Here is a 23,365-nt window from a genome sequence, read left to right on the forward strand (position 1 = left end):
GCTGGGGCTTTCAAATAGAGTTCCCAGCAAAAAGCTAGGAGGAAAACCTTCCTTTCTCTTACAGTTTCCCTCTGTTGTATTGCACAGTAAGGGTGCCTGAGTTTTTGATCTCAGGAGGGGGCAGCTGATGGTTTAAAGCAGAAGTGGCCAGCTTCTGAGACACCTCAGTGTGCTACACATTGTTTTCTCTGATGAATCTGATGGCATTTGGGAGTATTTGGGATGTTTGAGGAAGGAGGCACACAGCCCTGCCAACTTCAAACCCTCAGATGTGAGTCAGACCTCAAAAAGATGATGAGATCTGCTAAAGTCAGGAAGGGGTTTTTATTTTCTAGCTGTGTGTTTTGTCTTCTAAGCTAGATTTGGGTCTCTGCAATTCAGAGAAAACTTACAACAGGGCAGCTCCGAGAAATGAGTGTTGTACAACCTGTTCCCAAGATGAAAGGAAGGTATAAACCACCAAATATTGTGAAACACCTGATTCAAAACACTGCACGCAGCCAAGAATGAGTAAGGTGTGTGAGCATCTGTCTAACAGCATTCAACCAACCTGCAAATCCCGGAAATGAAGCCTTGTATTCCAGCTTTCAGTGTGAATTGGCATTAAATGGAGTTTCTGAGGGTACCTTGTGACAAATGGTGGCAGGGCTGTAAAGCAACATTGCTGCTGCCCTGCAAATTTGGTTCTTTTTGCCTCCGGACCTCTGCCCTGCTCCACCCCATCCTGCTCCTTCAAGCTGGGGATCTTTCCATGACCTGTTTTTGGTTTCTCACCTTCTTCTCTCTTGTCCCTCTCTGTGCCATAGGAATTGACGTGGTGGGAGGACTGGTCCTGGCTTCATCTGGTGCCAACCTCCACTACTCTTAAGGGTTTTGTTTTAGGGGGAAGATTCTAGTCTTGCTTTTTAAGCAGAGGACACCCATGGGGTGTTTGTAGCAAAGCTGAAGGGCATCACTGTCCCAGCCCAGCATCGTTTACACCGAACGGGGCCAGGCTACCCCCGCGGGGCCACCGAGCCCCAGGACCTCCCCTCCCCACAACCCCGATCTGCATCCTGGGACCTTTCCTCGGGATCGGAGCCTTTTTCCCGCAAGCCCGGGGCCGGGGCTTCCCCTCCGCCGGTGGGGGCGGGCGGGCGCGACCCTCCCCACGCCGGGCGCTCCCCGGGGAGGAGCCGGCCGGGTCGCACCAGGCCCGCTCGCCAAGTCCAGCTCCGAGCAGCCAAACCCAGCCCCCTGGGCTCGGGGGTGGGCGGGGAGGACCGCTCGGTCGGCCGGCCGGGCTCTTCTCCTGCAGCGGAGCGGGAGGGACGTGCGAAACTTTGCGGCGGCGGCCGCGGAGGCGAGAGCCGGCGGCATGGGCCCCGACACGCTGCAGCTCGGCACCTACGGCGGGGCGGCCGCTGCCGCCCTGCTCCTCTGGGCCGTCTGCCTGCTCTGCAGGAGGAAAAGGTAGGGGGTGGCGGCGACGGATGGGGTCGGCGGGGGGCGGCCGCCGCATTCCTTCACGGCCGCGCCGGGGGAAGCCGCGGCTGCGAGACGCCAGCTACGCATTGGGCCGCGCTTCCCTCCGCCCAGCCCCTCCGCGCCGGGCAGCCCTATCAGCGACCGCCGGGCCGGGGGCGGCGGGGGCCCGGGATGGCGGCCCCGGGGCCCCGGCCGAGAGAGGGGGCGGCGGGGCCCGGGGCTGCGGGGGCGCCGCTCCCTCCCCTTCTCCCTCCTCCCCTCTCCAGGTGCTGGGAGCACCCCCGGAGCCTGATCTCTTTCCTTCCGTGGCTACGTGTGTGGAAGCCTGTCCTTCAAAGCAAGGGGTGCACGAAGCACTTAGCGTGCCCCCCGGCAGCTCAGCCTGGGAATTTGTGACCCTTAGCGTTGCTAAAATATTTTGGGGTTTTTTACTATTTTGCGCCGCATGTAGCAAAAAAAAAAAACCCAAACCAAGAGCCTGTTTTGACTTGACAACCTCCCTGCGGAGTCCAAGGTGCGCCGACCTTACCCAGCAAGGCGAGGGGGGACAAATGCTGCTGCTGCTGCTGGGTAGCAACATCCACCCTCCCGGGTTAGATTTCTGTGTGATGAGCAGATTTAGCAGCCCCTGGAAACTGCAGTCATGACCGTCTCAGTGACTTTTGTTGGTGTCTTGCATGGTGTTATCTCTAGTTTCTTTCAATTAGATCATCTCAGGCTTCACAGAAGATGCTTTGTATTTTTGGGATGCTTTCGGTAGCAGTTGTAGGGTCTTTGGGGGGCAAAAGGCAGTGCTATGAACAGTGTGAGTTTCTCTACGTGTTGATGTTTCCCAGGTTATTTTTCACTTGTTTTGCCAAAACTTGATGCTTTTCAGTGTCTGTTCCACAGCTGATGCCTTGGTGGAGGAGGAGTGACGAAGGGGAGGGATCAATATCCCCTGTTATTGTTTGCTTGGGTTTGTAATTTGCATAATGAAATGCACAGCAAATAGTACATTTAATTCTAACCAGTAATTAGTTACTTTTCCTAATCATTAAAAGTTAGTTTTGGAAGGTGTGGTTGTACAAATGTTTCAGCAGGGGGTTGGACTCGGTGGTCTCCAGAGGTCCCTTCCAATCCCTGACCAGTCTATGAAATGCAAAAAAATGGAAGTTGCAGTAATGGCCTCTAAAGCAAAAAGTCTGGTTGAGTTTAGACCAGTAACCCTGACTTTGGGACCATCTATTGAATCAATCAATCAAATAGCAGAGAAGAACAGTAAAAATTTGATTCCAGAAGGCAGCTGGACACTGATTGTAAACAGGGATGGACTATTTCCAGGAGGTCTGGTTTGGAACCATTGTTAATGTGATTTTCAGTTGGAGAGCCCAATCCAGCCCTTCACTGGAAGATGTCCATCCTGGTGTTGGAGCTGGGACATCCCAGAAGACAAATTCTTGACAGAGTAGCTTAGGATGTGGCTTCATGGTTTCAACTGGTCACTCCTTTTTGCTCACCCTGTTGGTTATCTGACCCCCATGAGGTGGTTCTGGGAGCTAAACTATTTCTTTTGAAAAATGAGCTTATTTTCCTGCAAGTTTAGCTCCTTACAGGAGATCAGCACAGAAAACAAAAGCAAAGCAGTGAGGCCGTGGTCAGGCCAAATGGGACTGGGTGTCAGTTTAGAGCTTGAAGCTGTTCTGCTGGCTCAGGCAGGCTATCAAAGTGTGCCTGTCATTTGCAGAACATGCAGTGGAGGTGTAAAAGGCTGAACTGATTGAGAATGGAAATGCTTGTAAAGTTTTCACCCAGATAGGAGTCAGGAGAAAGGATCAAAGGGCCCATTTGGAGTTATTTTCATAACCCTCATGGCTGTACAATTTTTTAAGTCAGCTCTTTACAGGCCAGAGCAAATTTGTTTGGACATCTGTGCCACAACAGAGTGATATTATGGAGGAGAGCACAGCAAGAAGGCTGTCTTGCCCCCCCCAAAAACCCCAAACTACTGTGTGACTAATAAACTGCTGCTTTAAATCCTGTGCTGTTCCACTGAGAGGTGTACAAAGCACCACTGTGCAAGCCACTGGAAGGAAAAAGTGGAAAATCACATCAGCCTCTGGGGAGCAGAGCTCTCAGCATGAGGTGCTGGTGTTGAAGGGTTCTCCTGCTCCAGTGAAATGTGCAGTAAATGTTTGTTGGGTTGGGGTGGTTTTTAGCATGAAGGAAGAAAAGAAATTGTAGCTGCTCTTGAGAGATGCCTGGCAGCAGCCTGGCTGCCTGCAGCAGCTGTTTGTATAGAATCATAAAACCATAGAATTGTTTTGGTTGGAAAAGGCCTTTAAGTTCAGCCATCAATCCAACACCACCATGGCCATCAAACCATGTCCCCAGGTGCCTTGCCCATGGGTTTCTGGAACACCTCCAGGGATGGTGGCTCCACCACCTCCCTTGGGCAGCCTGTTGCAATCCCTGACCACTCTTGCAGCAAAGAAACTGTTCCTAATCTCCAACTTAAGCCCCCCCTGACACAGTTCCAGGCCATCTCAGTTTTGAATCTGCAGCAGGGGAAGGTGGACAAAGGGTGCAGTGGATTGAAAAATGGACATAAAGCTTAGCTGATGCTCCTCAGATATGGTGCAAGTTTGTGAGCTCCCCTGGTTTATCTGACTCTTATCTGTTTACCCACCCCCATGTGTCCTCCACACGCCACATTCCCTTTCTTCTCTTTGAAACTAATCAGCCCAGCAGTAGGTGAGGTTACTGGCCTTGGGAATCCACAAAAACCATTTGGCAACCTGTTGACACAGGGCCAGCTGGCAAATCACTGGGTCAATAAATGCCAAAGTCAAGGCTGTGACTCATCCCTGACTTGGACCAAACCAGGGACAGCTGTGGTTTTGGAGAGCTCACCTGTGCTAGGAAGGACTTTGCTTCTTCATCTCTGTGTGGACAGAAATGAAGGTGTTCTAATGTTGGTTGGTTGCTTGCACCAGTGTGCCAATGCTGGCTCTCAGGTACCACAATCAACTTGACCACAATAATCAAATTGAACATCTTAACCACAGCCACGTGTGGGTTCCACCAGGGCAGCAGCAGCAGTCAGGTGTGTGTATGAATGAAGAGTTTAAATAAATAAATGCTTGCTGCTATGTGTTCACTCACACTCCAGAGCAGGATGGGTTTGTTTTACTGGGTGATGCCTCTGTCCTCCTTGACTGGAGCGAAGCACAGCCACCTCCATGGCTCTGAAAGCACCACATCCAGGAGTGCACTGAGGGTTTGTATGTCCCAGGGAAGAAAATTCCCCAGATCCAGCCCTGATGTTCCTTAAACAGATCATAGACCCACAGAATGGTTTGTGTTGGAAGGGGCTTTTAAAGCTCATCTGGTCCAAACCCCTGCAGTCAGCAGGGGCATCTGCAACCAGAGCAGGTTGCTCAGAGCCCCTGACAACCTAACCTGGAATGGTTCCAGGGCTGGGGCATCTCCCACCTCTCTGGGTCACTTGGGCCATCTTCTCACTACCCTCATGCTGCAGATTTCTTCCTTCTGTCTAACTCAAATCTCCCTCTTTTACATCACCTCTTGTCCTGTCACAACAGGCCCTGCTAAAAAGTCTGTCCCCAGCTTTCTGATCATCCTCTTTAAGCACTGAAAGGCTTCCAGAAGGTCTTCCTGGAGCCTTCTCATCTGCAGGCTGAACAGCCCCAACTCTCATCCTGTCCTGACCGCAGAGGGCTTGCAGCCTTCCGACCACTTTTGTGGCCTCTTCTGGCTCCACCCTAACAGGTCCATGTCCTTCTCATGCTGAAGTCTCCAGAGCTGGGTGGGGCAGGATTTCTCCTTTTTTTTTGATGTGAGGAGCTTTGCTTCTTTTCAGGCTGAGTGCTCCTTGCTGGAGAATAGACTTAGTCAGGGTGGTGGATGGATTTTTGCCGTAGCTCTGTTGGTGTGGTCTGGTGTTATGAGGTTTCAGGGTGAGTTCGGCACAGGGTTTTCTTATGGAAGTATTTAGATTTATTCTTTGGAGGCAGCAAAGAGAGGAAAAGGAATTTCCTTGAGTATAAATGTTTATCGTTTGAGTGCTGGTGGCAGTAATAACACAAAGGAAACTAATTGGAGGCTTTGCCAGGTTTTGTATCACAGATGGTGAAGAAACAGAAGTAGAACAAAAGTTTCCTTAATCACAGGCAAATTTTGAGTCAAACTTCAGTGTCAGATGAGGCTTGGTGCCTTCTGCATGCCACAGAAAGATCTTGCTGGTTAATGAAGAAAAGCCTGTCTGGGCTGTTTGCTGGGGAATGTGTTTTCTCCAGAGAGAGCTTCCTTTGTGCCTCCTCACAAAAGTATTTCTCCTATGGCATAGCCTGATGGCTTCCCAGCCTGGAGATTGTGCAGATTATTCTCTTTTGTCTCCATAAAATGTCTAAGTCAGTCCCAGCTTTATGGCTTTTGTGTTGTTTTCAAACTGTTTTCCCTCTAGCTGTGCACAGTCTCAGGGAGTGGGAGATGTCAGGCAAAGCCAGCTCCTGCTCAACTTCCAGCAGAGATTCTGCCCAAGTTGGGGAAGGGCCCTCCAGATCAACAGGGGTTGGCTCCTAGTGATGTGTGTTCCACCTTTGCTTGCTCACATTGGTGCTTAGCTTTGGGTTCTGGTGCTTATTGCATGTCCATGACTGAATGTAATCACCAATTGCAGGCAACCGTTTGTGGTCAAGGCTGGGATCCTCTGGGCCTCAGACCCTGCCAAAGAGGAAGAGGTTCAGGCTGACCACAAATTAAAGCCACCAGCTTTGAGGGTGGGGACAGGGGAGGGAAGCAGAACAAAGATTGTTGTGTCCATATTTATCCAGCTGAACTGTGTGTCCTGAGGTTTGCATTGCAGAGTTTGGCAGATAGAGAAGACGCAGACCCAGCCTGGAAAGAGTTGAGCCATGGTTGGTTGATACAAGCAGTAGAGGTTTATGTCTGCTTGGAAGGTTACCCCATGTCCTGCATGAGCTACAGCAATGAAGGGATTGGTTAGAATTAGTCCTTCTGCAGCTCTTCAGGTTGAGGTTTTAGTTGCTATGAGTGGGCTTCACAGCCAAGGTTGCTTGTGAAGAAGTGATAGGGTGAGAGGGAATGGACTGAAGCTTAAGGAGGACAGATTCTGGCTGGAGATGAGGAAGAAATTCTTTAGACTGAGGATGGTGAGACACTGGAACAGATTGCCCAGGGATGTTGTGGATGTCCCCTCCCTGGGGGGTTTCAAGGTGAGGTTGTGGCCTTGAGCAGCCTGGGAGGTGTCCCTGGCAATGCTGGGGGGTTGGACCTAGATGATCTTCAAGGTTCTTTCCAACCCAAACCATTCTATGAATCCATGTCATAATATCTGTTTTTCTGAGCAGTTTCTAATGCATCAGAAGATGATATTAACCCCCTTAAACAGTGTAATTGTAGGTTAAAGTCAACATCAGAACAATTACTTGATAAACACCTCAGAGAAGGTTTTGGTCTGGCCTGAGTTACGGATGTAAAGCCTCCTTGGAGCGGTGTCTTTCAAATCTATCTCTTTTGTTGCAGCCTCTAAAATAACCTCCAATCTCCACAGTTGCATTCATCTCAGAGACTTTGCCAAAAATTGGCTCTCTTGAACCCAGATAGATATTGTTGAAAAGGATATAGATTTCATCTTTGCCTTCAAGAACATCTTATCCTTCTCTGTGACAAGCTGTGAGCTTGCTAACAGCTCTCTTACCAAGCGAATTGTAGTTCACAAGATGTCATCAGCCTGTCTTTTTTACCACTTCTGCTAATTTAGGCAATATGTTAAGGTAGTTTTCTGTTGGAGGGAACATCAGGAAGGACAGATAGAAGGATACCAGAAAAATTCAGCCTCTCCCTTCTTACCTTGCCTTCCTGCAGGGGCCTTTTTCTCCACCGTTTTGCTTGCAGTTGTAGGGAGTGGATGCGTTTTCATCACCTCCTTTTGTTTAATGTCATTGTCCACTCTTACTGCACTCTGAAAAGATTAGGGCTGGAGACTGGAACTGTTTAAGGCAGAAAGGTGACAGTTCTGTTCCTTAAGTAGCCTTAACAAACCTTTCTCACCATCACACTTGGGGTTTCTGTCAACTCTTCACTGCTGTGCCAAGTTGTGGTGGAAGCTTTATTTCTCTGCGTGCTTCTACTGGTAAGAGCTTAGTGAAGGTCCAAGAGAAGAAGATGGACAAGAGGCAGTTCAAGATGGACAGGACTTGATTCACCGACTTTGGGTTCTGGAGAGCAGTGAGGGTGCGGGTCCTGCACGACTGAATGTCTCAGGACGGGTTTTCCTTGGTGGTTTTCAGTGCTGCTTCTCAACCTCCTGATCTGTAGTCTGAGCATGATGTACATCTTGGGTTCTGCTTCCTACCAAGGCTTTGAAGATGACACTGAGGGTGACACCTCTTTGAGCAGATGAAGAACTTTCCCAATAATCTATGATTTACAGTGTTCTTTGCTTAAGGTACACTGCCACCTAGCAACAGTTTCCCTTCCCTCCCAGTTTTCTTGACCTACTTTGTCAGGGGTTGTTCAGCTTTAGTTTGGAGCTGGTCTGGTCTTGATTAGCATCCAGAGCCCATCACTGGATGCCACCCTGGTAAATATGTGTGTGTGTGTGTGGTGGGGGTGGGGGTGGAGATATTTTTAGTGGCAGTAAGAACTGCTAGCTTCAGGTTTCTCACTCAAATACAATGGTTCTTACTTTCACAGGGATTTTCCTTCCAGTGTTTTTGTGCTGTAATCCTTCCATTTGATTTTGTATTTCTTTGAAGCGCTTGGTTTTGCTTTCTTCTCTTCATTGTTCTTTGGTTTCCTCTTCATTATGCTCTGGAGGTATTAAAATTAAAGGGCAAGAATCAAAGGGAATTGCTTTCAGCTCCTCTTCTTATTCCTGTGCAACATGAAGCATGGAGCATCCATCTAGAGCACAGTACACAACTAGACAGAGTCCTGAGAGATTAACCCTGCTGCTTCTCCTCCAAGCTGAGAGTCCTAAAGGTAGGAATGAGGAAAACCCAAGCAAAAAATCCTGCTTCAAAACTGAGTTTTGTGGTTGCTGCTCTGTTTAGGGGAGGAGAAGATGCTGGTTGTCAAATCTTGGCTGGAACCTTGCACAGAAGAGCTGGTGTGAAGGAAAACACAAAGGCATGACCTTAACCCTGGTGTCCTCTTACAGGAGGTATTAACTGCTCCTGCTTTAAGCATGATCCTGACTTTTGTCACCTGATGTTTTGTAATGGTTGATGATGTAACTGTGGAGCCACATCATCAGGTGACCACAGGACAGGCTGGACTCCTGACCCACACAGCTACCTGGGCCTCCAACCCCCTGAGTGAGGAGAGACTTCAGTGGGATACAGACGCTTGGATGCTTCCCTAATCTCACAGTCCTGCCTGTGGACTCCACCTCAGTTCCCCCCTCTGTAAATTGGATTTTACCTTGATTTACAGATAATAAATTTAGACTGGAGATTAGGAAGTAATTCTTGACAGTGGGGGTGGGGAGACACTGGAACAGGTTGCCCAGGGAGGTTGTGGATGCCTCCTCCCTGGAGGTGTACAAGGTAGGTTGTGGCCCTGAGCAACCTGGGCTGGCGGGAGGTGTCCCTGCCCATGGCAGGGGTTTGGAGCTGGATGATCTTTAAGGTCCCTTCCAACCCAAATCATTCTGTGAATCTATAATGCAGCTGAATGCCTCACATGGCACTTTGATAGTTGCCAGAGAAGATGGAACAAACTCTTCCACGGTCTAACCACTCGACATGTGCTGAGGAACTGTTGCCTGCCCATTCCTTTTCTCCTGCCTGCTGAAGTACAAGCTCTAGTTCCTGTCTGAAGCCAGAAATGCCACATTTGATGGCAATATTCAGCTAAGCTGTTGGATCACGTCAGCTGCCTCAGTGTTTTGCTCAGCTATGAGAATTACCAGTCCCATATCCAACGGGTTGGGAGGTTTTCCAGTCGAGTATTTTGATTAAGGAGTTGGGCAGAGCTTGTTTTGGTGAAGCAGTAGAACTGTTCTCCACACTCCTCCTAGTCACATTTCACTTAGTGCAGAGTAATGCCAGGGAGTGGGGGAAAGAGGGAAGCTAAAAGAAACAGCATAAGTGCAATGTTAATACACTCTCTGAAGTGAAGGCAAATCTCACAGTGGAGCTGGCAGCCTCCTTCTCTTTTATCCAAGTTTTGTAGAGCTCCTTGGTCGTGGAGCCAGGGTTGGAACTCGTTCTCCTGACTTCTAGTGTAGTGCTTTAACTTGCTGCCTTTCCTTTCCAGCACACTTAGCAGAGATGACATTACAACTGTCTGGTAAACTTCAACTCTTTGTTGTTTTTCTTGTCCAACCACGAGGCAGAATTTGGATTCTGATTTGAAACTTCAGCAAGGTTCCTTTTCTTCCCCCCTCACCATGTACTGCTCCTTCCACAAGCCTGGGTGTAGGCTTTGAGGCTAATATCCATTTGCACGCCGTCTGGGAGGATTTTGGCTGACTGAGAGTCCCATAAAACAAAAGTTTCCTCTTTACAAACCACATGGAGCTTGGCTGTAGATATTCAGTTCCTTTCTCCACAAACTGTTTTTAATGCTGCCAGATTCTTCTGTTTCTTCTCCTTGTTTGGCACATGTCAGGGAAGGGAAAAAAAAGGGGGGGGTTGGGGGGAGGAAGAGAGCTCTTGGCTCTGGTATAGAACATATCTTGTTTCCTCCTAACTGCTCCTACTTTCTATTCCTAATTCAAATCAGCAGAAAAAATGCTATGGTTGTGCTTCTCAGCATTTCATCTTGTGGTTTCCTAAGCAATATTCTAATGTTCTTCAGAAAAAGCAAAATCTAAATCATGCTCTCTCATCCTGTAGGCATAGTGTCTTTGAAGAGGTTCAGGCTGACCTTCTTGTGGCCTTCCAGTATCTGAAGTGGGCTACAAAAAAGCTGGGGAGGGACTTTTGAGGGTGTCACAGGGAGTGATAGGACTGGGGAGAATGGAGTAAAACTAGAAATGGGTAGATTCAAATTGGGTGTGAAAAGTTCTTCCCCATGAGGGTGGTGAGAGACTGGCACAGGTTGCCCAGGTTGGTGGTAGAAGCCTCATCCCTGGAGGTTTTGAAGGCCAGGCTGGATGTGGCTGTGAGCAACCTGCTGTAGTGTGAGGTGTCCCTGTCCATGGCAGGGGGGTTGGGACTGGCTGAGCCTTGGGGTCTCTTCCAACCCTGACAGTTCTATGATTGCAAATGAATGCTTCCCTCTTCCTTTAGGAAATGGCCTCAAGTTGCTTGAGAAGAGGTTCAGGTTGGATATGAAGAACAATTTCTTCCCTGAAAGGGCTGTCAAGGCCTGGCCCAGGCTGCCCAAGGTAGTGATGGAATCCCCAACCCTGGAGGGGTTTCAAAGCCATGTAGAGGCAGTGCTGAAGGGATTGGTGACATGGCAGTGCTGGGTTAATGGACTTGATCTCAAAAGTCTGTTCCATCCAAAGCCAGTCTATGATCCTGTAATTCTAACTCCAGCTGGTTTTTCAGCATGAGAAGCGTTGGGAATCGCATTCCAAGAGTAGACTGATGACAAGGTATCATTTTTCCTTCAGTTGTTGAGGAACTGATCTGTGATATTTACTCATCTCAGGCTTACACTTCATTAAGAGACAGCAGAAGCCTCCCTGGAAGATTTCTTTTGATTCAGTAGGTAGCAGTATCAGCAGCACATTGCCAGTGGACTTTGCATTTCTTCCTTATTCCTTCCCAAACATTTTGTTACTCTGTTGGATGGGATTTATTTTTTTCCTCAGGTTTTCTAGCAATTTTCAGATGTTTGGGTTCATCTTCAGTGCAATAACTCTTTTGCTTATGTAGCAAATTCCCAAGCCCTACAGCTGAGGGTGAGGCGAGGTGCCAGAGCACGCCCTGCAACGCTCTCATGTGTGATTCCTATTGAAAAAGGAGCAGCTGCAGGAGAAGTGAAAATGTCTCTCAGTTCAGGAGTCATCCAACAACCAACTGTAAGACACAAAAAACTCACAGAATTGGTATTAAGGGAGGGAAAATGAAAGTACTGGGAGGAAAGCCTTGTAGGTGGTGCTCTTTTAAACCCCAAACACACAGAGCTACAGAATCGTTTAGGATCATGGAATCATAGAACTGTTTGGGTTGGAAAAGGCCAAACATGGCCATGGAGTCCAACCATCAACCCAACACTACCATGGCCATTAAGCCATGGCCCCATGTGCCATGGCCACAGGTTTCTTGAACACCTTGATCCAGTTGAAGGTAAGGAGGGACTGCAGCGTAGTTCAAGGGCTGTTGAGCCTGGAGAAGAGCAGCCCCAGAAGGCATCTGATCAATGCTCAGCAAGAGCTAAAAGGTGGGGGGCAAGAGGCTGGGGCCAGACCTTTGTCAATGGTGCCCAGTAACAGGACAAGGGGCAGCAGGCACAAACTGGAGTCCAGGAGGTTCCACCTGAGCAGGAGGAGAAAGTTCTTTGTTGTGAGGGTGCTGGAGCCCTGGAGCAGGCTGCCCAGAGAGGTTGTGGAGTCTCCTCTGGAGAAATTCCAGCCCCCCCTGGCCATTGTGCTCCTGGGCAAGCTGCTGTGGGTGCCCTGCTTTAGCGGGGGGTTGGGCTGGATGATCCCCAGAGGTCCTTTCTAACCCCACCATGCTGGTGTTGGGTTAATGGTTGGACTCAATGATCTTAGAGGTCTTTTCCAACCAAAACAATTCCATGGTCCTAAGAGCAGCTTGGAAGCCTCTTGCCTTTCCTGCCACACCTGCAGGACTGCTTCCTTCAGCCAGGGAGGGGGTTAGAGCCATCACTGTTCCCTTCATTTCTATGATTCTGTCATTGCCCTGACACCAGCCTAATCTTCTTGACTGGCTGAGCAAGCTGATTTTCAACAGAGCAAAAAATTAGTGCATTTAAATCTTGTGGTTTTTTCCTGGCAGTTTCTCTCTCATTCAGCCCAACCTTTTCCTTCTTTATCTTAAGTCCCTTTTGTGTTGGTTTGGTTTGGTTTGTGGGGTTTTTTTTTGCCTCTCTGCTTATCTTCCTCCCAATAAAATACCTACCACAGCTGGTGGTTTGTGACCTTTGGGTCTCTAATTCTCCTAATCTCATGTTAAAGCAGCTAAGGAGTGATAACAGAGCCTTATCAGCCTTTGTGTTATCATGCTGTTTGACATGACTTTTTGGCCTGCCTTCAGACATTTGAGGTCTTTCCACTCATTTCAGCAAGGCCAGGATTTCACTTCAGGTATTTGCTCGTGTTAAGCTCCTGTGGTGGCTGCAGCTTTATCAGACAGCCAGATGAAATGATGTCTTCTCCAAGTGGTGGATGGAAGTGCAGCTTTTGGTTTGGTTTTGTGGTTCAGAGCACATCAGTAAATAGTTTTGCAGGAAGGAAAACTTGTTCAAAATCACAGCAGGCTGATTAGTCAGAGCGTTCAGACTGGAGTCGGGATCCACACTTGGGATTCCTGGTCTGGGTCATCTCCTGTGTTTCTCTGCTTTGCATGTGAAAGCATTTGGCATGGGTCTCTCCTCAGAAAGATGAGCCAGTTCCTCTCCCTCAGAGCAGTGCCAGGAGTGCTGCAAGGGTCCAGCCTGGGTTTTATGTCCTTTGCACCACTGATGGACCTCGCTGACTCACTCAGGTCTCCCATTTCCAGTAGAGATTCAGATGACGTGCAGGATACCTGTCTCCTTGCTCACCAAGGAGCATCCTATTATTACATAAGGAAGCTCTATCCATTGTTTTTTTTTCCTCAGTGACTCTGAAGTTTCCTGGGCAGAACTCATGGACTGTTTTGTAGCATCACTTGGATTTTCTCGTGGATGAGGAGCAAAGGTTCTCTTCTCACCAGGTGTCCTGGTTTAGGTGGGACAGAACCACAGGCCAGCTGCAAACCCTTAGCAGATTGGAGTCAGCAGAGCTGAACTGGCTCCAGTTGAATCCCATCCCATAATCATCACTCTCAGTATAAAGGGAGGAGTTTGCCAAGCATGTGGCTTCTTTTGCTTGGGCTCCTGCTCTTGTTTGAGCTTCTCCTGACCCTGCTCTCTCTGCTCCCAAGGGCTCCTCTCCTGTTCCATGTGACCGCTGCACACTCGCTGGGTGAGTTTAACTTGCTCTATTTCATGTTGGTATTGGGCTGAGTTTGGTTGGTTCATTCAGTCCATTCTCATTCCAGCCTGTGGCTTTCCTTTCCTGTTCTTGCTCCTCTGCTGGGAAAGAGTCATGGAGTGATGGAGCAGCTGCTCTATCAGCCCAGATGTGGAGCAAATGTAGACCCTAGCAGTAAGAGAGGATGGCTGATGTAGAATTGAGAACAGAGCTGAATCCTTGGCTTATTGAAAGTGATGACTGCCATAATTGATACACTTCTCAGGTCAGGAGGAACACAGAACAAAGGCATCCAGGCAACTTGTTTGTGCTTCCCCTGAACATCCTCTGCCTCACAAGAACCCGACCAGACAGAACCCAACACTATGAGAAGTTGCTAAGCTCTGTAGAGTTTTAGTGGGTTTTTTGTGGCTGTTTTTTGCTGCACAAAAGTCAGAGGAATTGGTGGTGGTGTCTTGGTGGTTGGGGTTTTTTTTTTCCCACCTGCTGCTTCTGCCAGTTTTGTAACGTTGGGAACATGATGTGTGGTGTAAAAGGCATCTGTAACCTCAAGGCTCTCAGGAAGAGATGTTTTCTACATCATCCTCTGGTTTCATTTGATGGATTCCTTCTAGGAAATGTCTTTGGGGGGTGTTCTTTTTCATTTTTTTGTATATATATTTATCCTTTTCCCAGTGTAGAGAGAGTGCTTCGACGTGTTCTGTGCTGAAATGTCAGCCTTGTGCTGTTGTGTAGGTGGCAGTTTGTATTCTTACACAGTTTTCCAAACCTGAATAATCAGTGATGTGCATGGCTTTGCCAGGGAAAACAAATGGCTGTGTCATTTGGATTTTGTTACAGCAAGAAAATGTAACCTATAAAAGCTAATTAGCATTCTTCCAGAAGGGGCTGCTTCAGCTGTAACGTCTTTGTTTCTGTCTTTTCAGCTTTGTCAGAAGTTGGAGGAGGGGAGTGGGCCCACAGAAGGGCCATGAGAATGAGCAGGGGGCTGGAGCACCTCTGCTATAAGGACAGACTGAGGGAGCTGGGGTGGTTCAGCCTGGAGACGAGGAGACTCTTGGGGGGACCTTAGAGCTGCCTTCCAGTACCTGAAGGGATCCTCCAGGAAGGCTGCAGAGAGACTTCTCATGAGGGTGTCTAGGGACAGGGCGAGGGGAATGGTTTGAAGCTGAGGAAGGAGCTCCTCAGTGTGAGGGTGCTGAGACTCTGGCCCAGGCTGCCCAGGGAGGCTGTGGCTGCCTCCTCCCTGGGGGTGTTCAAGGCCAGGCTGGATGAGTCCTTGAGCAGCTGAGTCTGGTTGAGAGGTGTCCCTGCCCATGGCAGGGGAGGTTGGAGGAGGTGAGCTCTGAGGTCCCTTCCACCCTGAGCCATTCTGTGATGCATCCAGCCCAAGCTGTCTTTGTGGGGTTGCATTTCTCTTGGATTGAGATAATTGTGCCTCACTGGTGTAGTTGTTCTGTGTTTCGGTGTGAGCACAAAGCCCACAGCTTCCCCAGCCAGCCCCTGCTGTAATGAGCATTACAGAAATGTGCAATAGTGGCTTTTCTACTTCTATAGAAGTGTAACATTTATTTTTATCTACCTATATATATATATAATATTTAAAACTAGTCCTTTCTCTCTTGTCAGTGTGCTGTGCCATATGGTGCCGAGCAACATGCCAGATGATAAAAATATTCCTAGAACATATGATATCATCAGTCAATTCAAGAGGGGTGAAACTTCTTGACCAAAGCCTTTGTGGCTTTGCTACCTTTGCCTAGGTGTAAAACAAGTGGATTTTTTGAGTTGAAGTGTGGCCAGGAGGTCTCCTGCCTTGTGTATCACTCGGCACTAACCAGCTCGCAGCACTCCGCTTGCTGAAGTGAAAAATGGTTTGAAGCTGAAGAGATTTCAGTTTGAACAAAGGAATTCGTGGCAAAGCAGCAGTTCTTTTCACGGCAAGAAGTGATTCAGCTTCCTCCTTTCAATATGGATTGCTGATAGCTGCTCTGGGGTTGGAACCGTGCCACGAGGAATGGCATCCCTCCATCTCTCTTCTCCACTTGCAGAGAAGAGAGGATTGTAGTGCTTGGTCAGAGGATGTTCATGTGCAGTGCAGGCAGCTATCTGCACACGCTTGGGAAAAGACCCTGTGTGGCCAGAGTGGGGGAAAAGCCAATAGGAAGTGTTCTGGTTTGCAGCAGAGGAATTTCAGTACACTGAGTTTCTCATTTTGTTTGGAGGGTGTTACTTGCTTCTCTTCGTACCAAGTACCGAGGAAAAAGCCTCCAGCTGAAGTGTTTTCTGTTGAGAGGGTGACTTGTGGTCAAGTGGCCTGCTCTGCTCTTCTGAAAATCTCACCAGGATGCTGCAAAGCAAAGGGAGGTGCTGTGAGCTGGAGGGACAAGGCTGCAGGAGAAGTGGCCTTTGCAGGGGGGTTAGCGGTAGGCACTGTAAATAGCAAACCTGCACACAAGAAGTGCCTACAACGACCCAGCCTGAGCTGGCTGGAGGTGTCCCTGCTGACTGCAGGGAGGTTGGACAAGATGACCTCTGAGAGTCCCTTTCAACGTGATGCAATCTATGAAAGCTGATGTCTGTAGCTGCTGCCAGTTCTCTGTTCAGTTGTGTCCTTGTCATGGGAGGAGCAGAGGAGCCTCAGCCTCTGGCAAGTGTTCAGTAATAAACTGCAGAGCACAGGTTGGCAATCCTTATTTAATCAGTTGTCTGGGGGCTTTTGGCAACACCTAACTCTTCCCTAGGACCTCCACTCACCAACCCAAACATCTCACTGTGCAAGACTCTCGTTTTGGTGTGAAGGTGAAAAGGGACATCATCTCCCTGGTGTCTGCAGGAGAGTGCTCTCTGCTGCTCTGGACAGGGCTCCTCCAGCTCTTGCTCTCTCTGCTGCTCTGGACAGGGCTCCTCCAGCTCTTGCTCTCTCTCTGCTGCTCTGGACAGGGCTCCTCCAGCTCTTGCTCTCTCTCTGCTGCTCTGGACAGGGCTCCTCCAGCTCTTGCTCTCTCTCTGCTGCTCTGGACAGGGTTCCTCCAGCTCTTGCTCTCTCTGCTGCTCTGGACAGGGCTCCTCCAGCTCTTGCTCTCTGTGCTGCTCTGGACAGGGCTTCTCCAGCTCTTGCTCTCTGTGCTGCTCTGGACAGGGCTCCTCCAGCTCTTGCTCTCTGTGCTGCTCTGGACAGGGCTCCTCCAGCTCTTGCTTGCTCTCTGTGCTGCTCTGGACAGGGCTCCTCCAGCTCTTGCTTGCTCTCTGTGCTGCTCTGGACAGGGCTCCTCCAGCTCTTGCTCTCTGTGCTGCTCTGGACAGGGCTCCTCCAGCTCTTGCTTGCTCTCTGTGCTGCTCTGGACAGGGCTCCTCCAGCTCTTGCTTGCTCTCTCTGCTGCTCTGGACAGGGCTCCTCCAGCTCTTGCTCTCTCTGCTGCTCTGGACAGGGCTCCTCCAGCTCTTGCTCTCTCTGCTGCTCTGGACAGGGCTCCTCCAGCTCTTGCTTGCTCGCTCTGCTGCTCTGGACAGGGCTCCTCCAGCTCTTGCTCTCTCTGCTGCTCTGGACAGGGCTCCTCCAGCTCTTGCTCTCTCTGCTGCTCTGGACAGGGCTCCTCCAGCTCTTGCTCTCTGTGCTGCTCTGGACAGGGCTCCTCCAGCTCTTGCTCTCTCTGCTGCTCTGGACAGGGCTCCTCCAGCTCTTGCTCTCTCTGCTGCTCTGGACAGGGCTCCTCCAGCTCTTGCTCTCTGTGCTGCTCTGGACAGGGCTCCTCCAGCTCTTGCTCTCTCTGCTGCTCTGGACAGGGCTCCTCCAGCTCTTGCTCTCTGTGCTGCTCTGGACAGGGCTCCTCCAGCTCTTGCTCTCTCTGCTGCTCTGGACAGGGCTCCTCCAGCTCTTGCTCTCTCTGCCGCTCTGGACAGGGCTCCTCCAGCTCTTGCTCTCTCTGCTGCTCTGGACAGGGCTCCTCCAGCTCTTGCTCTCTGTGCTGCTCTGGACAGGGCTCCTCCAGCTCTTGCTCTCTGTGCTGCTCTGGACAGGGCTCCTCCAGCTCTTGCTCTCTGTGCTGCTCTGGACAGGGCTCCTCCAGCTCTTGCTTGCTCTCTGTGCTGCTCTGGACAGGGCTCCTCCAGCTCTTGCTTGCTCTCTGTGCTGCTCTGGACAGGGCTCCTCCAGCTCTTGCTTGCTCTCTCTGCTGCTCTGGACAGGGCTCCTCCAGCTCTTGCTCTCTCTGCTGCTCTGGACAGGGCTCCTCCAGCTCTTGCTCTCTGTGCTGCTCTGGACAGGGCTCCTCCAGCTCTTGCTCTCTCTGCTGCTCTGGACAGGGCTCCTCCAGCTCTTGCTCTCTCTGCTGCTCTGGACAGGGCTCCTCCAGCTCTTGCTCTCTGTGCTGCTCTGGACAGGGCTCCTCCAGCTCTTGCTCTCTCTGCTGCTCTGGACAGGGCTCCTCCAGCTCTTGCTCTCTGTGCTGCTCTGGACAGGGCTCCTCCAGCTCTTGCTCTCTCTGCTGCTCTGGACAGGGCTCCTCCAGCTCTTGCTTGCTCGCTCTGCTGCTCTGGACAGGGCTCCTCCAGCTCTTGCTCTCTCTGCTGCTCTGGACAGGGCTCCTCCAGCTCTTGCTCTCTGTGCTGCTCTGGACAGGGCTCCTCCAGCTCTTGCTCTCTGTGCTGCTCTGGACAGGGCTCCTCCAGCTCTTGCTCTCTCTGCTGCTCTGGACAGGGCTCCTCCAGCTCTTGCTCTCTCTGCTGCTCTGGACAGGGCTCCTCCAGCTCTTGCTCTCTGTGCTGCTCTGGACAGGGCTCCTCCAGCTCTTGCTCTCTCTGCTGCTCTGGACAGGGCTCCTCCAGCTCTTGCTCTCTGTGCTGCTCTGGACAGGGCTCCTCCAGCTCTTGCTCTCTCTGCTGCTCTGGACAGGGCTCCTCCAGCTCTTGCTCTCTCTGCTGCTCTGGACAGGGCTCCTCCAGCTCTTGCTCTCTCTGCTGCTCTGGACAGGGCTCCTCCAGCTCTTGCTCTCTGTGCTGCTCTGGACAGGGCTCCTCCAGCTCTTGCTCTCTGTGCTGCTCTGGACAGGGCTCCTCCAGCTCTTGCTCTCTGTGCTGCTCTGGACAGGGCTCCTCCAGCTCTTGCTCTCTGTGCTGCTCTGGACAGGGCTCCTCCAGCTCTTGCTCTCTGTGCTGCTCTGGACAGGGCTCCTCCAGCTCTTGCTCTCTCTGCTGCTCTGGACAGGGCTCCTCCAGCTCTTGCTCTCTCTGCTGCTCTGGACAGGGCTCTTCCAGCTCTTGCTCTCTGTGCTGCTCTGGACAGGGCTCCTCCAGCTCTTGCTCTCTCTGCTGCTCTGGACAGGGCTCCTCCAGCTCTTGCTTGCTCTCTGTGCTGCTCTGGACAGGGCTCTTCCAGCTCTTGCTTGCTCTCTGTGCTGCTCTGGACAGGGCTCCTCCAGCTCTTGCTCTCTCTGCTGCTCTGGACAGGGCTCCTCTAGCTCTTGCTTGCTCTCTGTGCTGCTCTGGACAGGGCTTCTCCAGCTCTTGCTTGCTCTCTGTGCTGCTCTGGACAGGGCTCCTCCAGCTCTTGCTTGCTCTCTGTGCTGCTCTGGACAGGGCTCCTCCAGCTCTTGCTTGCTCTCTGTGCTGCTCTGGACAGGGCTCCTCCAGCTCTTGCTTGCTCTCTGTGCTGCTCTGGACAGGGCTCCTCCAGCTCTTGCTCTCTGTGCTGCTCTGGACAGGGCTCCTCCAGCTCTTGCTCTCTGTGCTGCTCTGGACAGGGCTCCTCCAGCTCTTGCTTGCTCACTCTCTGCTGCCCTGCACAGGGCTCCAAGCAACCTCCTGTCTATCCATGGCTCTCTGAATTAGGGGAACCTCAAAAATGTACTCCAGTCCTACTGTGAAAATCAACAGCCTGGTTTTAAATTAGTAGGAAGAGTAATTTCCTCTTGCAGTACCAATATTTCCTTCAAGTGAGAGGACAAGGTTTAAATATAGCATAAACCTTCCACTAGTGTGTGGTGGTTCTTGGAGGGCTGTGTTTGCTGTGTTTATTTGCCTCAGGGGTAACACTTTTTTTCTGTACATTGTGAGGCTCAATAGTCTGGCAGCAGCAGCACTCAGAGCTGCTTGTCTTGATACTGTGCATCTGTCTCTGTTGTGATGGTATCTCTAGCAAAGTTGAGAGGAGGGAAGGAGATAGTGAAGTTGTTTCTGGGTGCTGTTTTGTCACTGTTGCTGTAGTTGGACTTTCCAAAAGGTCATGCTTAACCTCACTCTAAGGTAGAACCTTTTTTCCCCCCTGGTTATTCTTAAAGAAAGAGTGATGGGGAAAAAAAATAGCCAGAGGAAATATAGCTGGGAGTACTGGGGGGGCTCAGGTCCCTCAGCTGCTCCTCACCAGCCCTCTTCTCCAAACTCTTCACCAGCCCTGTTGCCCTTGTCTGGATGTGTTCCAGCCCCTCAATGCCCTTCTTGGAGTGAGTGGCCCAAAACTGACCCCAGGATTTGAACTGTGGCCTCCCCACAGGCAAGCAGTCAAGTGCTTGCCAAGCACAGGCAAGCAGTCAAGTTCAGAGTAGGAAGAAGCATTTCAGAGCTCTCATCAGTCTCAAGCCTCCAACCACATTCTCCTTTGCTCCTGCTGTGCTCTCCCAACCCCTACAGCAAGTGCTGTGTGCTGCTCATCCCCAGGCTCCAAGGGTAAGATCTCCACTGAGCTCAACTCTTGCTCCTTGTGCTTTGAAGCAGCTTGTTCCTCTTCCAGCAAATCCAAGGACACATTTCCTTTGTCCCTTTTATTTCTTAGCATGGGTTATGTTTGCTTGTGGTGATAATATTGGTGCAGGCCACCTCCCTGAAGGTCCCTTTGACTGCATGCATGCTTTGGGGCACCTCCAAGGCATGGCTCATCTCCTTTCCAGCGAGGCTAAACCAGGTCAGACAAACTGCAACTCAAAAGGAGCTGTGTCCTCATGTGTCTCACATACAGCTGGCCAGGACTTTGGGTTGTTTGGGGTTTTTTTCTCTTGTTGCTCTTAAAAGCTGATCATTGTGGTGGCACATGTGCAGAGTGGTTCCACAGTGTGTTACAGACAGCCTGGGAGTTTGGTAGCCAGTGGGTTTTGCACACACTTTTCTATTTTCCTCAGCTCTCCTGAGGATAAAACTCATTCTGTGTGAATGTCCAAAGTACAATTGCTGCTTGATTTGTAACAGCTGCTGCAAAAAAGGAGTCTCTGCCATTAACAATTCTGGGCAGGCTGTCAGATTTTTTTTGACTCTGGGTTACTGCACTCTCTCCCTGGTGTTCTCAGGAGACCAGGACATTTCAACAGCCCAGAACATCTAAACAAACAAACAGAACAACCACCCAACAAAACACCAAAGCCACCAAGAAGTTTTGGATAGGTGTCACCTGTTGTGCAAAGTGACAGGCTTTGAGCTGTGGGGGAATGCAACAAGTAGGTGAAGACAGGAAATGAAGTTTGGAGATGATGTGAGTGCCATGGGTCAGGGAAGAAGTGGCTTGGTGCTCCCTCAGCAATCTCCTGAAGATGCCATCCAGGGGCTGCAGTCCCTTGGTGAGCAGTTGAGAGTTTCCTGTCCTGTCTGCTCCTCCCCAGAGCTGCCACCTCTGCCTTGCTGCCCCCCAAGGTGCGGCACAAGCTGTGGCAGTGCCCTTGGTGTGCCCAGGAGCAAGTCTGAGGCAGAGGCTTTGTGCAGCCCAGCCCTTGGCAGGAGCCGTCCCCATCAGCTTCTGCCTGCTAGCAGCAGCCCCTGGCTGAGCAGAGCTGCCCTGAACTTCATAGAGTGCCTCAGTGAGCAGAGGCTGAGCTGGGGAGGGACAGCACTGAGCAGGACCAGGGCTGGGCTGGCTCCCAGCAGGACTCTGGGAAAGTTCAAATGAGGCAAGACAACAAATGGAAGTGCTGGTGCAAATATTGCTTGAAAAAGACTTTCTTAGCTGGTCAGTAGAGGGCAGGCAGATTTTATTTCTGAAGAACCTTTGCCCGTGACTGCGTGGGGAGCATTTGCTCTCTCCTCGCCTCCGAGGAGTGCGAGTCTACTTTTGTCGGATTACAGGGAATATAAATCAGCAGTAATAATTTAAAAAGACATTGTCAACCCCTTTGAGGAGGTAAATGTCCATTTGAAAGCAATTGGGAGATGTGAGTTATGACTACAGGCATTTAATTTCTGTGTTTGGATTGTAAAAACCGCGGCATAAACGCCCTGAAATATTGCTGCAGCCCGGCGCTGGAGAAGAATCATTTCGGTGCTGAATCCTGTGAAAACGCTGTAGTTCTCTCTGATGTGAGCTACTATATCACTAATGGGGTGGAAACACTCTGGAAAGTCAGGATTGTTTAAATCATCAGCTCCCTAACAGAGATTCCTCTCGAAGATCTGAGCAGCCAAGCGGCGTTAAAGCTAAAGGAGCAATGCCTCTTTTAATTCCTACCTGCCTTCCCCTGTAATTGAAACACTGTTTGTATTTCAGCTGGACAGAATACCTAACAGCTTCTGAATACAGGAGAAAATCAGTGTCATATCTCATTAGCTCCACAGGGGGAAAAAAAAATGGGAGTGGATTTAAAGGAGCATTTATTCTGAATGAGCCTCCTCTTCTCCAAATAAATTTCAGCCCAGAAACAGGATGGAGCTGGAACCTTCCTGGGAAATCCAGCAGCAGAAACACAGCTCCCAAACTGTGGTAGAAAAAGGCTTGCTATGAGCTGGGCTCTTACAGCATCCACATGGATGTTTTGATCATTCCCTCTTTAAGACTGGAAGTTCTTGTGAACACATCTGAGAGCCCTTATTCACCTGCAGGATCAAATGGCTGAGGTGCATGGAAGGGTTTGGGTTGGAAAGGAATCTTTAAATTCCAGCCCCTCCTGCCATGGGCAGGGACACCTCCCACCAGCCCAGGTTGCTCAAGGCCTCATCTCACCTGGCCTTGAGGCACCTCCAGGGAGAGGGCATCCACAGCCTCCCTGGCCAACCTGTGCCAGTGTCTCCCCACCCTCACTGTCAAGAATTCCTTCCTAATGTCCAGTCTGAATCTGCCCTCCTCCAGCTTCAATCCATTCCCTCTCATCCTGCCACCACAACAACCCCTTGTAAAAAGTCCCTTCCCAGTTTTCCTGTAGCCCCTTCAGTACCTTCAGGCCACACACAAGCAGCAGTAACACCAGACAAGGCTTATGTCATCTCCCAGTTCCTTTTTTTCCCCCTGATGAGGCTGATGTTCACATGGACACCTTTAATTGGGATCAAAATGCTCCAGAGATTTGTCCCAAAATACGCAGTTTGTGTTGTCTTTGTCATCTCTGGATCCATCAAGAGAAAGCCTTCATTACCTTTCATTACTCTTCCAGCTTGAAGTGAATGATGGCTTGATCTTAAAGGTCTTTTCCAGCTGAAGTTATCCTATGAATGCTCAGATGTTGACCATCAGCTCAAGGCCAGGTTGGACGAGGTCTTCAGCAACCTGGTCTGGTGGAGGGTGTCCCTGCCCATGGCAGGGGAGTTGGAACTGGATGACCTTTAAGGTCCCTTCCATCCCCAACCATTCTGTGAATCTTAACTTTAACCTCATAGGCTTTGGACTTCTTAGTTTGGGTTCCACATTGCCTTCACTACAGGCTTAGACATGGGCGAGGTACAGAGGTCCCCAGATCAGACTTGCAGCTAAAAATGAAGGCAATTTTGTGTGATTTCTGTCATTCTTGTTCAACTGATGTGGCCTCACGGGCAGGGAGCTGCATTTTCATACCACTCCTGCCTTCCAGATGGTCTCTGGGATTAGTT

At 50.3% G+C, this 23,365-nt stretch overlaps 1 protein-coding gene across 4 annotated transcripts in view; it reads left to right on the plus strand.

Annotated features, from left to right (window-relative positions):
• The first annotated feature begins 1,248 nt into the window (after positions 1–1,248).
• LOC104303507 (cytochrome P450 7B1) overlaps positions 1,249–23,365 on the plus strand; it is a 93,780-nt gene continuing 71,663 nt past the window's right edge. For 2 of the 4 annotated variants that reach the window (XM_054179154.1, XM_054179162.1), the window contains exon 1: positions 1,249–1,452. In XM_054179154.1, the coding sequence (XP_054035129.1) occupies positions 1,358–1,452 (95 nt within the window). In that variant the 5' untranslated portion in view covers positions 1,249–1,357. The remainder of the gene's footprint in view (positions 1,453–23,365) is intronic. The other 2 variants (XM_054179186.1, XM_054179178.1) reach the window with 2 other exon arrangements.

This window comes from Dryobates pubescens, chromosome 3 (genome assembly GCF_014839835.1).
Source record: "Dryobates pubescens isolate bDryPub1 chromosome 3, bDryPub1.pri, whole genome shotgun sequence".
NCBI classification, from domain to species: domain Eukaryota; kingdom Metazoa; phylum Chordata; class Aves; order Piciformes; family Picidae; genus Dryobates; species Dryobates pubescens.